This window comes from Phalacrocorax aristotelis, chromosome 2 (genome assembly GCF_949628215.1).
Source record: "Phalacrocorax aristotelis chromosome 2, bGulAri2.1, whole genome shotgun sequence".
Lineage (NCBI taxonomy): Eukaryota > Metazoa > Chordata > Aves > Suliformes > Phalacrocoracidae > Phalacrocorax > Phalacrocorax aristotelis.
In genome coordinates, this window is record NC_134277.1 from 7,502,292 (window position 1) to 7,517,344 (window position 15,053).

General features: G+C 50.5%; 1 protein-coding gene across 1 annotated transcript; it reads right to left on the reverse strand.

The window, feature by feature from the left end:
• Positions 1-697: 697 nt before the first annotated feature.
• CRYGN (crystallin gamma N) lies at positions 698-8,709 on the reverse strand (the record flags this gene model as incomplete). Its single annotated transcript, XM_075086263.1, has 3 exons — positions 698-897; positions 6,423-6,568; positions 8,365-8,709. Coding segments are annotated over 3 exons (627 nt in total), but the record flags the coding sequence as incomplete, so codon positions are not given.
• Between the last annotated feature and the right edge of the window lie 6,344 nt (positions 8,710-15,053).

Here is a 15,053-nt window from a genome sequence, read left to right on the forward strand (position 1 = left end):
ACTGGGAGCTCCACAGGGGCAGAAGGATGGGAAGAGGGTTGTGCAGAAAGTGACAGTGCTGTGGCTGTTTTTCTTTGCAGCCGCCCCCTCAAAATGTCATTGTCAGCTGAAGGGCTTATGAATCAGGGAGCAAAGAGAAGATTGCTCAGGTTTTGTGCCTTCAGGGAATTTTTGTTTTGAATGTATTTTTTAATGTGTGGTGATTTAAGGTCAAAGTAACTCAGGATGAATGATTTCTATCACCTTTGCATCAGGACCAGCATGTCGTGCTCAGACAGACCCCCCACGAGTTGGTCAGGTCCTGACATGATCCTCACATGTCTCCTCACATGGCACGAGCAGACCCTCTGACGGCTGGGCGCCTGCGCTCATAATGCATGTGTGCAGCAACGTGACCCCCCTCCAGGCATCAGGAGTCAGCTGGGTCCATCATGTGGTGGCCCTGGATGGGGCAGAGTGAACACGTGTCAGACCACAACTGCACCGGGGAGCACATTCCTGGGTCTGCTTGTCACTACCAGTTCTGGCCCATCACCCCACCAGGTCCTCCTTGTAAATCACTGCAGGACAGAATTTCATAGCACCTAAATCAAGCTTAGAAAGGTTGCAAGTCCATTCCCTCTTGAACTCATGCAACTGATGGAAAAAAAAGTACTTAGAGCCAACAGCTGGTGTTTAACAATTTATTCCACGGTCAGTGAGTGGGAAGAAGGGTGATGCCTGGTCTCAGCAAGCCATCGCTGGTAGGATGAATGCCTCAGCTAGTAGTAGTTGATGACTCTTCTGATGGACTGGACGCTCGCACTGCGCCCCTGCCATGCATTGAAGCTGCTGAACTCGCCCCGCTCCACCACGTACATACGGCCTCGGTAGTTGGGCTCCTCGTAGAGCACCCACCTGAGCAGAAAGGGAGGGTTACTTGGGTCCCAACAACGTGGCCATGCGAAGCAGCCTCGTGCCCACATTGAGTGGTTGCATTTAGGCACTGCAGTACTGCAAACTACCAGGGCCCAATGGTCCCTCTGCAGCCCTGGTCCCATCCTGTGCACAGAAATACCCCTGGTGGAGTTAACTGCTGGTGCTTCCCCCCACCATTTCCAGCGTAGCCTGGCAATTACCCACAGCCAGGTTGGACCTTGCCTTTAGAATAAGTTATTTTGGGTTACACCAGCAATGAAGCCTGGGACCAGGGGCTCCTGGCTTCACATTGCTGTAGGAATGGATCTCTCTGAGCTTCACTGTGTGTAACAGAAACAATTTAATAGCATCTCATAGTGCTAAAGAAGGACATGAGTCTCCTCAGCCCCTGGATAAACCTTTTTTGGACTCTAAGGAAAAATGTGCAATACTTGAAATATGTTGTACCTCTTTGAACTGATTAATTAGCTATGATGGGAACCATATTTAATAACTTCTCTCTTTGTTAGTAATTCTTAATGGTCTCTCTTTGATGCTTTCCAACAGAGAGCAGGACTTGGCTCGGATATCTTCACTTTATCTCAACACCCAGACCTAACTATGACTTTCCCTTGGAATACAGTCAAATAGATACAACACTCAACAACCTTGGTGACTTTGGCATGCCTGAGTTCTTCACCTAGCCTGGCTATGTTTCCTTAGCATGCCTTTCTCCGTTTGAAGGTCTTCAAGTTAGGAGCAATCCTGATGGTCAAGAGGGACAAAATTTGCTGCTCTTCTCTCCCTTCACCCCATTAGCACACACTGTGCCTTGATCTTAATGTGGTCACAAGTGTCATCTCTTTCCTCTATTTAAATCTCCCATGCTTTTTAACCAAGGTTTTTCGTCACTCCGATGGTTTTACAGTCAGGTTTCCACCCAATAATTGCTGAACTGCTCATCTCTGCCTCGTTTTTCTCTTCCCAACTTTTTAAAGGGTTTTATAAGGATCTCTGCTGCTTATCGCATCCAGTCACTCAGCAATGACAACAGAGCACAAATGTAATCTTCCAAATAATTTGGTTTCTGTGGTTTGTCTCTTGCCAGGAATTCAGCTGTGACATCTGGGCTGGGACCTACTGTAAGTGGGATTTCCAGGGTAAAACTCTTTTAAGTGCTAGATGGGTGAAAGACTGCTGGGCCCCCAGGGTCAGGCAACAGCTGGTGAACTCAGATCAGTTTGACCCAGAGCAAAAAGCTGGAGTCCTAGGAAAAAAGTTGTTTTCAAAACCAGCCACCCACAGGCATTATTAAAAAAAAAAAAAAAGGCAAAAGGCTAGGGTATTTAGTGGAGCCACCTAACAGATTCCTTGACATGTTTGGATTTATTTTGTGTTCCTGAGAGGACACCAGGTAGGAGCACGGTGCGTTCCTTCTTCCATCTCCCTGTGCACTGATAGAACAGGCACATGGAGCACACCCCTGCCTGGTGCCCTTCTAAACCCTGCTGCCCGTGCTCGCACAATCCTTTTCTGCAGCATCGCTGCAATGTGTTCAGCCAAGCCATTTGGATCCTGAGCCTTCCTGCAAACACACAAGTTCACTCCTTGGCACTTTTTGCAGCCAGTTTATATCTGAAGTAGAATTAGCCATGTGCTCCCTGATCACATAGCCTGATGTGCACTGTCAGAGAGTGTGCCTAGCTCTTCAGCTTAATTGAGAACAATTTATAAAATTATCCTCCTCTAGACACACCCTGGCCTTGTTCATAAGGCACTCATGGCTTCCTTTTCTACCGCACCCCTTCAGTTTATATGCACCTCTCCATAATTTTGGGCCTCTTTCTCCGTCAGTTCACCATCCCTCCCTCAAGCACTCCTGAAAAGAGCTCCAGATCCCCTTTTCTGCATTGTCCATTCACTCCCTCCTGCTGAGAATACCCAACATTATTGAAAATACTGCACGATGGTAGGACAGGCATGTTCACAGGGCGCTGCTGTGAACACATACCAGGACATGGTGGTCCTTCCCGCTCTGCTTTGCCCTAGGGTATTTTTCAACAGGTGGACCCTGGGGAATAGTGCAGGGGGTAGAGCAGCCCTCACAGCCACTGTCTGTCCCAAGACCTCTGCGTTTCTTGCCAGACACGCGGTTGATATGTCTGCACAGTCACGGGGAGGGAATGGGACAGGCCTTGCAGTAGATGGAAGCAGACTGCGTGGCCTGGTGTGGTGATAAGAACCACTGGCTTGTCCCTCTGCTTAGGGAAAGGCTGCAAAAAAAAAAAAAAAAGGAATAAAAGGAATAGCTGAATGCTGGGAGTGAAGTGTATTGGCAGTGCAAGGTGATGAGTGAAGACTTGTATGGCTTACTTAGCTGTTCCTTTATTGCCTAAAATTTGCATTCTCTGAGACCATCAGCGAGAGAGGAAATCAAGTCAGTCGGGAGCCCAGGGAGGTATTAAAAAAAAAAAGACAATCCTGTCCTCAAGCCCAGAACGAGAGAGCTGATCCAGGCACAGAGCACGCAGCCTTCAAACATCTTGGTGCTGTGTTTCATTAGCACATAAACCCAGAGGACACGGGAATAAAACTCGCATAGAACCAGTGCAAGCCCTGTAAGCCAACACTGGCTTTTCGTGCTGAAAAAAACCTAGCAGGGAGTGCTGCACCTTCAGCCTGAACCAAGCGGGATGCTTTCAGTAGGGCTCGAGGTCACTCCACGTAGGACTCGAGCAGTGCCTTGAGCAGCTATCGCCTCTGCTGAGCAATAGGTAACGTTTATTGAGCAGCGATGTTTGGGTAGCTGTTCTGGTTGATATTTCACAGCCTGACTGCAGAACATCTACCAAATGCTCATAAATGCTTCAGCAGAATAAATGGCTGGTCTCGTTCCTTCAAGTTACGTCACTGTAGCTTAGAAAAGCCCTTTTTGGGGTATTCGCTCCTGGACTGTAAAACAAATTCAGCTTTGTAAAGTTGTTATTTCTAAGCAGTCCTCTGTGAAGTGGCTGAGGCACAAAGGAGGGCAAGAAGCACGTGTCTTCATCTAAAGCCAGATGATACCATATGTGATACCAGAGCTGGCTCTGCCCGTGGGATGGGCAAAAGCGCTTGCCACGCAAACCACAACAGCTTCCGAGGAGGCGGTAACATCTCAAAACTGCTCCAAAATAGCAATCTCATTTCCAGCATGGTTTTAACAGCTTTGTCATCACCCTTTCTGGCTGTGTGGGGTAGCAGTCGCCAGCCCCAAAAGGGCAGCGGGGAAGGTGCTGGGCACCCTCAGCCCCACCACGCACCATGCCGAAGTTTCTCTCCATTCCCATGTTTCCACCTGCTCCATCATCACTTCCCGCAGGCACGGACACCCCCACAAGTGCGGGCAGCAGCTTTTTAACAGCACGTGACACCATCCACGGATTTTGAAGGGGAAGCAAATATTTCTGTAGCCGACAGATGTCATGTTGCGGGAATTAAGGGGAACAATCACAGAGCGAGACTTCGGCGGGCAGGGAGCTCAGGAAGGCTCTGCTTTACACCTGCTTTCAGCGTGCACAGGGTAAACCAGACCTGCTTTCGGGCTGGGCATGTGTTGCAACTCCCCTCATCTCCAGTGACCCCATCTCCTCCGTTCCTCAAACGGTCAAGGATGGGTCCTGGGAGGGCTTTGGCTGGCTGAGCCCAGCACCAGCGACACCTGCAGCACCTCTGGAGTCGCTGGGCTTATATGGTCCATCCAAAGGAGAAAAGCGGTGCTGTAGGGTCCCTTTCTCCTCCCTGGTCTCACCTCTCTGCTGCAGTACCTCCTCCTCCCCTCCCTCATCCTGCGGCCTGGGGCCAGCAGGTCCCTCTGCACTGTCCTGCCTTTTATTGGCCTTCACAGATCCTTCCACACGCTTGTAACAACTGTCTTCCCGGGGTCTGAATATAATGCTACAAAACTCAGCGAGTTTCCTCACTGTGCTCCTCTCAGTATTTTATTTTTTTCTATTGTTTTTATTGCTACACGAAGCCTTTGAGCAGTCATGTGATGGTAACATAAACAGCCTAGGCTCCCATGCAAGGGAAAGCAAGTTTTGCGCCCCTTATATATTTTGCGGGGGGAGGGGGAAAATCAATCTGAAAATTTTAAGTGCTTGAAAGTTTCTGGGCAGCTTCCCAATTTCTCAAGCTCCAGGCTCTGCTACAGGGACACGTGTGGTAAATAACTGTCCCTAAACTCTTGCCAGAGTACTCACAGGCTCGCTTTCTTGGCTTTATAGTGTTGGTACTCAAATGCCTTTTGCTTCAAATGCTCAGCACTAACGGAGTCCCCAGTGAGCACCAGCCATTTCTTCCCATTAGGAGCTGCTAGCTCTGCTCCTTAGTTTTAACGAACTGCCACTGCCTGATCATAAGCCTTTTATTTTGGAAGAGGAGGGGTCTCGGCTGAATCAGGAAGGGTCCTGCAGGAGACCCGCTGTCAGGAGCTTGGGCAGCAACAACCTTATTCCTATTCTGGGAAAAAATTGGTGTTGGACAGAAAGGGTCCAGCATCCCACACCGGGTGCAGGTGAGATGCACAATATCCAGTTCAGGGCAGGCAGAGAAGAGCATTTCTGTGCTCCCTCCTCTGCAGGGGCTCCTCTCTGCCCTGTGCCTTGCTCCAGCCACCCTCTGCCTGACTCTGGGAGGATTTTATGGCATTCCCTGGCTCCCAGCACACTTGCAGTGAAAATGCAAGAAAAAAAAAAGAACATAAAAAGGACCGACACCATTGAGAAAATGCAAATTGCCACCCAACGGCAAGAAAAAGGCAAAGCTGCCGTCCTGTGAGGGTTTCAGGAGCATCTGCAGGGGCAGGAGGATGGGGCTGAGCGCCAGCAATGCACCTGCAAAGCAGGTTCACAAGGCGCCAAGTGTGACCCAAACCCCCATTAGGGTGGCTGTGCATCGCCACCACAGTTGCCCCTGTCTTTCAGAGGCAGGATTTAATTTTAAGCTGAGACTCCGCTGCCTCATTCTACTGTCCAAGGAGGAGGTTTCTGGTGTTGCATCAAGCCTTTGTGAAGCCACTTGCAAAGCAAAAGCCCTGACCTGCATCACCTGCAGCCATCCACCTGCCCCCCCCAAAAGCCTCTGCGCAGATTTTAAAGAGGTGTTTGGAAATACAAAACAGAGAAATGAAAGAAAGAAATTAAAGAAATGAAAGAAAAGAAAAAATAAAAGCTCTTTTTAGGCTTCTCGTTTCATTCACCTTAAAAAGGTGTCGCAGAGCTCTGGTAGCTTGTGCTTAGCCGCCACCCTCCAAAAATCACGCCCCTTTGAAGCAGCTCTCAATGGGCAGGCACCAAAATTCACCTTTACACTATAGGCTTAACTCACATTTTTAAGCTTTCTCCAAGCCCTGCCAGCATCAACAGGCTCTTCCACAGTGGGGAGAGTCTCTGCAGCTGCCTCAGTCCCCCGCGGTGCTGGGTACGAAGGGCGCGGGGCAGGGAGCACCGCAGCGGCCGCATGCCGGGGCATGCGTGGTTACTTACGCGCCGTCACCGTACACTTTGAGGGCGTTGATGCTGGTCTTGTCCCAGCCTTTTCCCTGCAGGAAGGAGCAATCTTCTGTCAGCTCCAGGCTGGGACCGCTAAAATGGCTCCCCTCAAATATTTCGATCCTGTAGTGCTCGCCATGCTGTGGACAAAGAGATTCGAGTCAACCAAAAACAAAAAATGCAGCAAATTATTTATCCAGCTTTTGTAAGACAAAGATGAAGACAGAGGGGTGCTTTGGAAGGGGAAGGTGAAAAGCAGCCCAACACCACCAATGCCAGCACGCACAGAGCACGCACAAACTTGTGCCACCTCTCACCCCACCACGCCAACCAGAAAAGCAGCCAGAAAAGCTTGTCTCTGCACCCGGCTGCACCTTCCTACAGCTGCCATCCACGTGCAAACACATCACTCGGGGAATGTGTTGTGCTCAGGCACACGTAGTCCCTCGCCTGGCTGCAGAACCCCCCCACCGCCCCATCCTAAATACAGCATCAGCTACGGCCCCGGCTTTCCATGCACTCACACAGCAAAAAAAAGATATATATCTGGAGTGCAAAAAAGGTACCCTATGTAGACTATTCCCCTATACTAATTTATATTGCCTCCAGTTCCATGCATAGCTGCTGTTCCTGATGGGAGATGAGGTGCCTTTCTTCAAGGAAAAGCAAGGAAGGGAAGGGAAAAGAAAAGGAAACTTTTTGTTGCTGAGTCCTTGAGGGCGACACAACGTAAATCCCTCCAGGGAGATTTCTGCAGCCTGCGGCACAGGTGTGTGGGACAGAGCGAGCTGAAAGGATATTTTTAAGCTAAACTCAAAGAATACCGAATGTATTTTTCAAATAAACAACGTCAAAGCACAAGAAGGGCGGGCCGCAATGCCAAACCCCTCAGCAGGTGGCTGCCGGCAGCAGCCGAGCAGACACTGTGCCTGAGCAAACATTCCTCCGGGAATCCGTGCTGCAAAATGCCTCGAAGCCCTTGCTGGCATCTCACAGGGAAAATCGTGGGCCAGGGAGGGAGGAGCCTGTCCTTGTGCCGGCTGGGCTCCGGGGCCCAAGGCAGAGCAACCCTGCATGTACGGACCGTGGAGTTGCTTCGGGAAGGACGTTACAGACCCAAACCAAACACGTTGCTGTGCTGAAAAGCAGCTTCCCGGCCGGTAAGAAACCCCACCATCTCCAAGTGGGTTCGTCATTGCCCCAGGGTCATCAGTGATAGGAAAGTCGAATAGAAAGACCTAACCCAGATTAATTTTTCTTTGCTACTTTTTAATCTTCCCAATTAAACCTTCTTCCAGGTGGTGCTTTATAAAAGCTTCATAAGGGGAGGGCCATCTAGTATGGGAAAAAAATGGAATTACTTTAGGATTACAGGGCTTTTTTTTGCAACAGCAGAGAATTCAGCTAGAATTTGCTAGGAGCAGCCCAGCTGCCCCACGGGTCTCGTTTGGAAAGCCCTGGGGCTGCCCGCTCCTGCTCTGGGTACATGGGGAGACCAGGCTGCCGGGGCTCAAACTTGCCTTGGGGCAACAACCATCCTTAATTCCTCCATGAGTATTTCATAGCGACTCACATTAAAAAAAAAAAAAGCATGCGACGCTGGCAGGACCTTGAAACCTCATCTGAAATAACACGGGCAAATCCCATCCCGTTAAAGCTGCTGCATTTCGTGCCGTGGGAAGAAGGCGACATGCCTTCTCCTGGCCAGCAGGCACGGGGAAACCACAACTCGGCTTTGTGGCCGGCGCAGACTGCTCCAAGGGGTGACAAACCTTCCTTGGGACACCATTTACTTCTCAATGGGATGTATTATTTCTAAAAAGTGTAGACTTTTATTACACTTAATGATGGAGCTAATAAAAAATAATGCCCGACAACAGCTCCGTTCCACCGATGCTCCAGCCGGGAGAGCGAAACGCCAGCGGCATCCACTCACCATCCCGATGGGCCGGCAGGAGCCCAGGTGGTCGCTGCGGCTGTTCCAGCGGTAGAAGTTGGGGTACTCGCCGTGCTCCAGGACGTACTGCTGCCCTCGGAAGTCAGGGTGATCAAAGCATACCCAAGCCCCGCTCTGGACACAGATGGAGTTGACCCGGTTGAGGAGACCTCGGTCCTGGAAGCTGCCGCAGCTGCCACAGACCTCCAGCTTTCTGCCTGTGAAGCATTTGCCTTCGTAGAAAATGATCTGGGGGGAGGGAGGAGAACGGGTCCGTGGTGAGCAGCAGGGGCACGGCTGGACCCCTGTTTCGAGCAGATGGGAACCACTTGCAGATGCATCATTTTAGGGTGGTTTGGGGTTTTTTTTAAGCTGCTTTCCAGCAAGAGGAGCACAGCATCACTGGCATTTTTTCCTTAAGAACCATATTTGTTTTTCTGGGAACTCAGCGCATCCCGCATTTACGACACTTCTCGCCACCTCATGCTCACTCACGCATATTTCCAGCAGGAATGTTTAAACAGGAAACTCTGCTCCCAAAATGCAGCTCCTTCTGCCGCACCCTCCCCGGCCCTTCTACCAAATTTACTTCTGGTATCGTCACTCATCGCATCCTCCGGGGTATTATCCTAACCTAGTCCTTCAACCCGGAGGGTGCTCGGGCTCTCCAGTCCCAGGCTGAAAGGGGAGCAGTTGGGTCGTTACTTACTTTTCCTGAGTATTGAGACATTTTCTGCTGGCTGCTATTCAAGACCAAAAGCGGGAGCCAAACCAAAACCGCGATGGACAGGAACGTTGGACACCCCGCTATATAGCGGCCGGAGGGGGGTGAGACGGGGCGGGTGTCGCGAGGGCTTTTTAACAAAGCAGCGGGAACCGGGGCTTTACGCTTTCCTGCTTCGTAGGCAGAACTGCGGTAACAGGGCCTGCTGAGTCCAGGGTTTTGATTTCGAGCAGACGATCTGACAAAAGATTTGCTTGGCAGGGCTTTGGTTGATTAGCAGTGCACATTTACTGCTCCTTTTTGAAGGACATTTTTATTTTTTATCTCTTCCCCCTCCCCCTTTTTTTCCTTTTCCCCCTCCCTTTTTTCCTTCCCCCCTTTTTTTCTTTTTTCCCCTCTTTTCTTTTTTATCTTTTTTTTTCCTTTTTGTTTTCTTTTTTTTTTTTTCCCCCTGGAACAGACAAGGAGTAAATAAGGAACCAGCAGCAGCTCTGACCATGGTGCGTAGTTTCTCTGTGTTAGTTTTGCTACTTTTTACTGTTTTTCCCCAGCTGCTTCTTGCCTATTGCAGTGTGGCAGCCAAAAGGAAGAGTCCTGGGAAGACTCCTTTCCAGAAACACATTGCACTTCATCCATCAAAGCATTGTTTTCTCAACCTTTGAACCTCTTTAAATGGCATCTCCGAAAGCCAAGGACCTAATCCCCTCTGAAGCGCAAAGGTTGGTCTCGCAAACCCACTGACGTTATTCCTGAGCGTCATTTTTATGGATGTTCCAATCTTTCAGCACTGAAGCACCAAGACACAGATTTAAGTCAGGATTAGAGGGATTTTTAAGCCATACATTGACCATAAAGTAATACTGCCCATATAGCTGCAATTACGGCTTCAGAGTCTGGCCTCTCAAATGCCAGCACAAAGAAAAGCTGCTTCATATCCCCTTCTTTTGTGTCACGAGAGCATCCAGAGACTTTAACTGTCCTGTTCTCAGGACAAACAGCAAGGGAAAGCCCCAGCCCATAAAGCCCATCAGGTTATGTTAATGAGTCAGGCTAAGAAGAAGTACAGGCAAACGCACGGGGGTGACCCATGGACCAGTGCGCAGAGACGTACCAGGGCACCACGTTAAAAGGAAATTTTTCTTTTATGCCATTTAATAGCTCTGGAAGAGACTTCACACCCAGCTCCCACTCATCAAATCCTCCACTTCATCACCCATGCGGCCCCCATTGTCTCCCCCCTGCCGCTGCCACTCTGCTCCCTGGACCATCAGGTGCACACTTTGAATCCGAACCCTAAAAACTCATTTCTTGGCAGGTCGCTCCCATCCGCGCGCGTGCCAGCAGCCTCGCTTGGCAACCCCGCTCTGCTGCCTTTGTTCACTGCTTCATTTCAAGATTAAAGACCATTTGGGAAGAAAGGACGTCATTATTAAGGCTTAAACGTACACTGCCCTGTCAATTAAGATGTAAAAGTTAATAAGCGTGTGTGCGCACACACGTAGGCTGAGCTGGAAGATGATGCGTTGACTGGGATGCACTGGAGGAGGAAGAGGGAGGTGGCACATTGTGTTTGGAGGAGAAACGCATCCTTCAGCTGACACAGGTAAACCTGCCCCGGCATCACAGAAACACTCTTTACGTTTGTATGTTCTGATGGGAGGCAGGAAATCATGAAGAAAAGCCTCATCTAATAAAAAACCCCTACCCAAACCCTCACTGAAATGCTGGTGTTATTTTCGAGGTGCTAAATCCATCACCAGGTGGTGTGAGAAAAGTAAGTGCTGGAAAGTCCCACTTGGAAGAGCAGCAGCCGCAGAGAGGGGCATCAGTGCCATCTCTAAAACCAGCCCTTCGCCATGGCCTTGCACTTGGTGCCCTGGGAGGGAAGGATGAGACGTGTCCCTCTTCCGAGTCACGGCTGGGAGCACCAGGGTGACAAGGGGGCACCATCATTGGCGTTGGGGCCCAACACTCCCAGCCCCTGAGGCTGTAATGGTCCACACGCTCTTTGCGTTGGCTGTGAGCTGTTTGGCGCATGGAGAGCAAGAACCACAGCATCCACGACAAACTGGCCCTGAAGTACCCAGTAAAGCAAATATTACCACAGGAGGAGTTTTTTCTGGAACCACAAAAGCTGGTTTCCTCCGGCTCTGTCTCATGAAGGGATTTTCCTGTTTCTTCTAAGGTGCGAACTTTAATTAAATCTGCAAGAACTTGAAGTATCTGAGGCTTGTGCCTGGCTGTTAGATTTTTTAGAAGTTGTCCAGCAGGTTCAAAAGCTATTTTAGGAAAGAAGGAAGGAGGGTGTGACAACTTTATTCTCATTTCTTTGAGAAACCACGTTAAAGATATGAAACAACAAAGGGCCCTTCTCTAGAAAAAAGGGAAACAATGGAAAACAAGATCATTGAAGAACTGCAAACCCTAATTCCTGGGGAAAAAAAACCCTTCATACCTTGAAAAGGATGCCCATGGAGAAGATAAAAGAGCAGCCTGAGGAGCCTGTGGCCACTAGCAGCCTTTCAAGCACGCGATGCTGGAGCAGACCTTGCCTCCCACTCGTGCCCAGGTGCAGGATCGCATCCAACCTTGGTGCCCCAACTAAGAGGATCATGGGCAGCCCTCCTCTGCTGTGGCTCTTTAAAGCATGAAGCATTGGAGACATGAACTTACAAGTTTGAGCATTAGGCTTTAACAGACAAAACCCAGAAGCCTGAGATTTTTTTGCGTGTCTTGGTTTAGGGGGAGTAAGAAATTGGGCTTGGTGTCCGCAGGGGTGGCTTCAGGTTGTGCTATCCCTGAATGCCTTTGCTGCCAAGAGGCCGAGGAGTGAGATTGTCAGAGACTATTTGCTCTGAGTCCAGGCCAGAACCAGGAGGGTGAGAAAACCTGAACACATCAGCCACACAAGATGTCCATGGTTGATTTCAAGTCCATTATAATCCTGCAGTTCCCTCCCCAACAAGACCAGGGTGGGAAAGACTCGATGCCATGGGACACCATCAGTGCCAAGACCAGTCACACAGATAAACCCAGCCATGCTAGAAACCAGAACTCAACCATACAAACCACCCTGCCTAGATAGATGCAGTGGCTCCTGGCCATGACCCCGGTCTCCTCCCTGCCTCCCACCTACACGCAGGATCTAGGCACAACTCTTGTCCTCTTACAAGGTGATTTCCATTACATGCCAATGGGTTGTGAGCAAGATCATGTCAGCATAAATAAGCCCAGGCTGGGTGGTCTTCAAAACACATCCGTGAGGTGCCACCACCTCTTCCATGGGGTGTTACATAGGATTTATGGGAGTGATTTTCCATGCAGCTCAGACGACACTGGCCATTGCACGTGTCTGGCCCAGCAACATGCCTCGCAATAATCTGCAGTGTTAGGTGGTGCTGGCAGAAGGATGCTGCCAAACTACCTGAGTTAAAGTAGGAAGATGCCAAACTCGCCCCTTCTCTGACACAGAGATTTCAAGAGAGCAGGGCGTGACTCCTGGAGGTGAATCTTTGGGATTGGCCTCGCTAATGCTAACAGGAATATTTCTGAGCAGAGGCCAGGCAGGATTAGCACTTTGCTCAGAGGTACCTACCACGGCCAGTACAACCCCACACAAATAATAATTAAGTGAGCAACAGCCAAGGAGTTGCACCGCATTCTCTGAAAAGGCCACGCTTCAGCTTCTGGAGGAGCTTTTAGTATTTGCAAAGCAGTGAAAGACCCGGCACAGGAAACACCTGTATCTCAGGGCTTTCACAATGCCATCAAATGCCAGCTGGCTCAACAGAGCTCAGAGGGTCGTGGTCAGTGCGGCAGAGTCTGGCTGGAGGCCCGTCACTAGTGGTGTTCCCCAGGGGTCTGTGCTGGGTTCAGTCCTGTTCAACATATTCATCAGTGACCTGGACGAAGGGACAGAGTGTGCCCTCAGCAAGTTCGGTGACGATACCAAGCTGGGAGGAGCGGCTGATACACCAGAAGGCTGTGCTGCCATCCAGCGAGGCCTGGACAGGCTGGAGAGCTGGGCCGAGGGGAACCTCATGAAATTCAACAAGAGCAAGTGCAAGGTCCTGCCCCTGGGGAGGAACAACCCCCCGCACCAGCACAGCTGGGGGCTGAGCTACTGGGAAGCGGCTCTGCTGAGAAGGCCCTGGGGGTGCTGGGGGGCAGCGAGGTGACCCTGAGCCAGCACCGGGCCCTTGGGGCCAAGGAGGCCAACGGTGTCCCGGGGTGCATGGAAAGGAGTGTGGCCAGCAGGGCGAGGGAGGTTCTCCTCCCCCTCTACTCTGCCCCAGTGAGACCACATCTGGAGTGCTGCGTCCAGTGCTGGGCTCCCCAGTTCAAGACAGACAGGGAGCTACTGGAGAGAGTCCAGCAGAGAGCTACCAAGATAATCAGGGGACTGGAGCATCTCCCTTGTGAGGAAAGGCTGAGAGACCTGGGTTTGTTCAGCCTGGAGAAGAGAAGACTGAGCAGGGATCTCATAAGTACCTATAAATATCTGAAGGGTGGGTGTCAAGAGGATGGGGCCAGACTCTTCTCAGTGGTGCCCAACGACAGGCCAAGGGGCAACGGGCACAAGTTGGAACATGGGAAGTTCTACCTGAACATGAGGACAAACCCCTTCCCTGTGCGGGTGCCAGAGCAGCGGCACAGGCTGCCCAGGGAGGCTGTGGGGTCCCTTCCCTGGAGACACTCACACCCCGCCTGGACGCGGTCCTGTGCCCCTGCTCTGGAGCAGAGGGGTTGGACGAGATGATCTCCAGAGGTCCCTTCCAACCCCTGCCATTCTGCAGTTGTGATCTTGCTTTAAAAAGCTCACAGATTTCTTCACATACCTCAGTCGAGATACTTCCAGCCCATGGAGCAACCATGGGTCTTAGCTCCCTCCCATGGAAAATTTTTTGGCTCGCTGTTGAAAAGGATGAGCACATCTTGTGGGCCACTTCAGAGCAGCAGCCCTCGGAGTGAGAAACCACCCTTATGACTCAAGGAAGAGTTTCTATAGTAAATCCACGTTGCTGCATTAGACCTAGCCCACCTCATGCCATTTGCCAAAGCACTTATTTCTGCTGGTGATGAACCCATTCCCAGTGCCTGGGTACGCCACGTGCTGCCTCCCAGGGCTCCTGGGGAGGCAGGTTACGCTAACTGCAGAACATCTCTGCAAACCATTCAAGCAGAGAAAGGCTCTTCCAACCCACACACTCACTGGCAGAATACATCACCTGTTGCTGGAAATGGGAATCAGCTGCCAGGCAATGGTTTTGGCTTCAATGCATTGTCTTCACCATGGATGCACCAACACATAGTCTCTGCAATACCTGTACCAAGGGTGGCCATCCCACACTCTGACCCACCACCCATCCCGTGCCACCCAACACCTCGCGTCGCCCCATGTGGGGTACAGACTCCAAAAAGCCTCTTTGTGACAAGCAAACCCTGTCACAGAATGACAGTTCGGGTCTGGCCAGGTTCCCGCTAGGAAAAATAGCTCCTCCCCTTGGAGCTGGGACCTCCTGGTCAGGTTTAGCCAAATACCTGTTAGCAGCATTACAGAGATGGATGCTGAAAAAAAAAATCTGCAAAAGCTTGTTTTCACTAATATTCTGTCCAAGGATCAGTATTAGTGCAGCTCATCATACAGCAAGCATCTGACTGAGATGGGGCTTGGATTTCATTTTGGAAAACATCAGAAAGGCTGGGGTTTGGGGTGAAACCTAAGGACACCCAAGAAAAATCTGGATGCTGAGGACATCCATCACCCAGACCTAGTTTAGCCATGTTTCCACTGTGCCCGTAACGAGTTGAAGGCATCTGTGCAAAGGTTCTCACTCCCCCTCCCCAGCTGTTAAAGGGGAGTAATTTTGACCTTATTAGATCAGGTTGTGGGGATTAGTCACTATTAGCAAAACGCCCTGAGGATGAGCAGTACTGTTTACATAAGGACTAATCGGAACCTGTT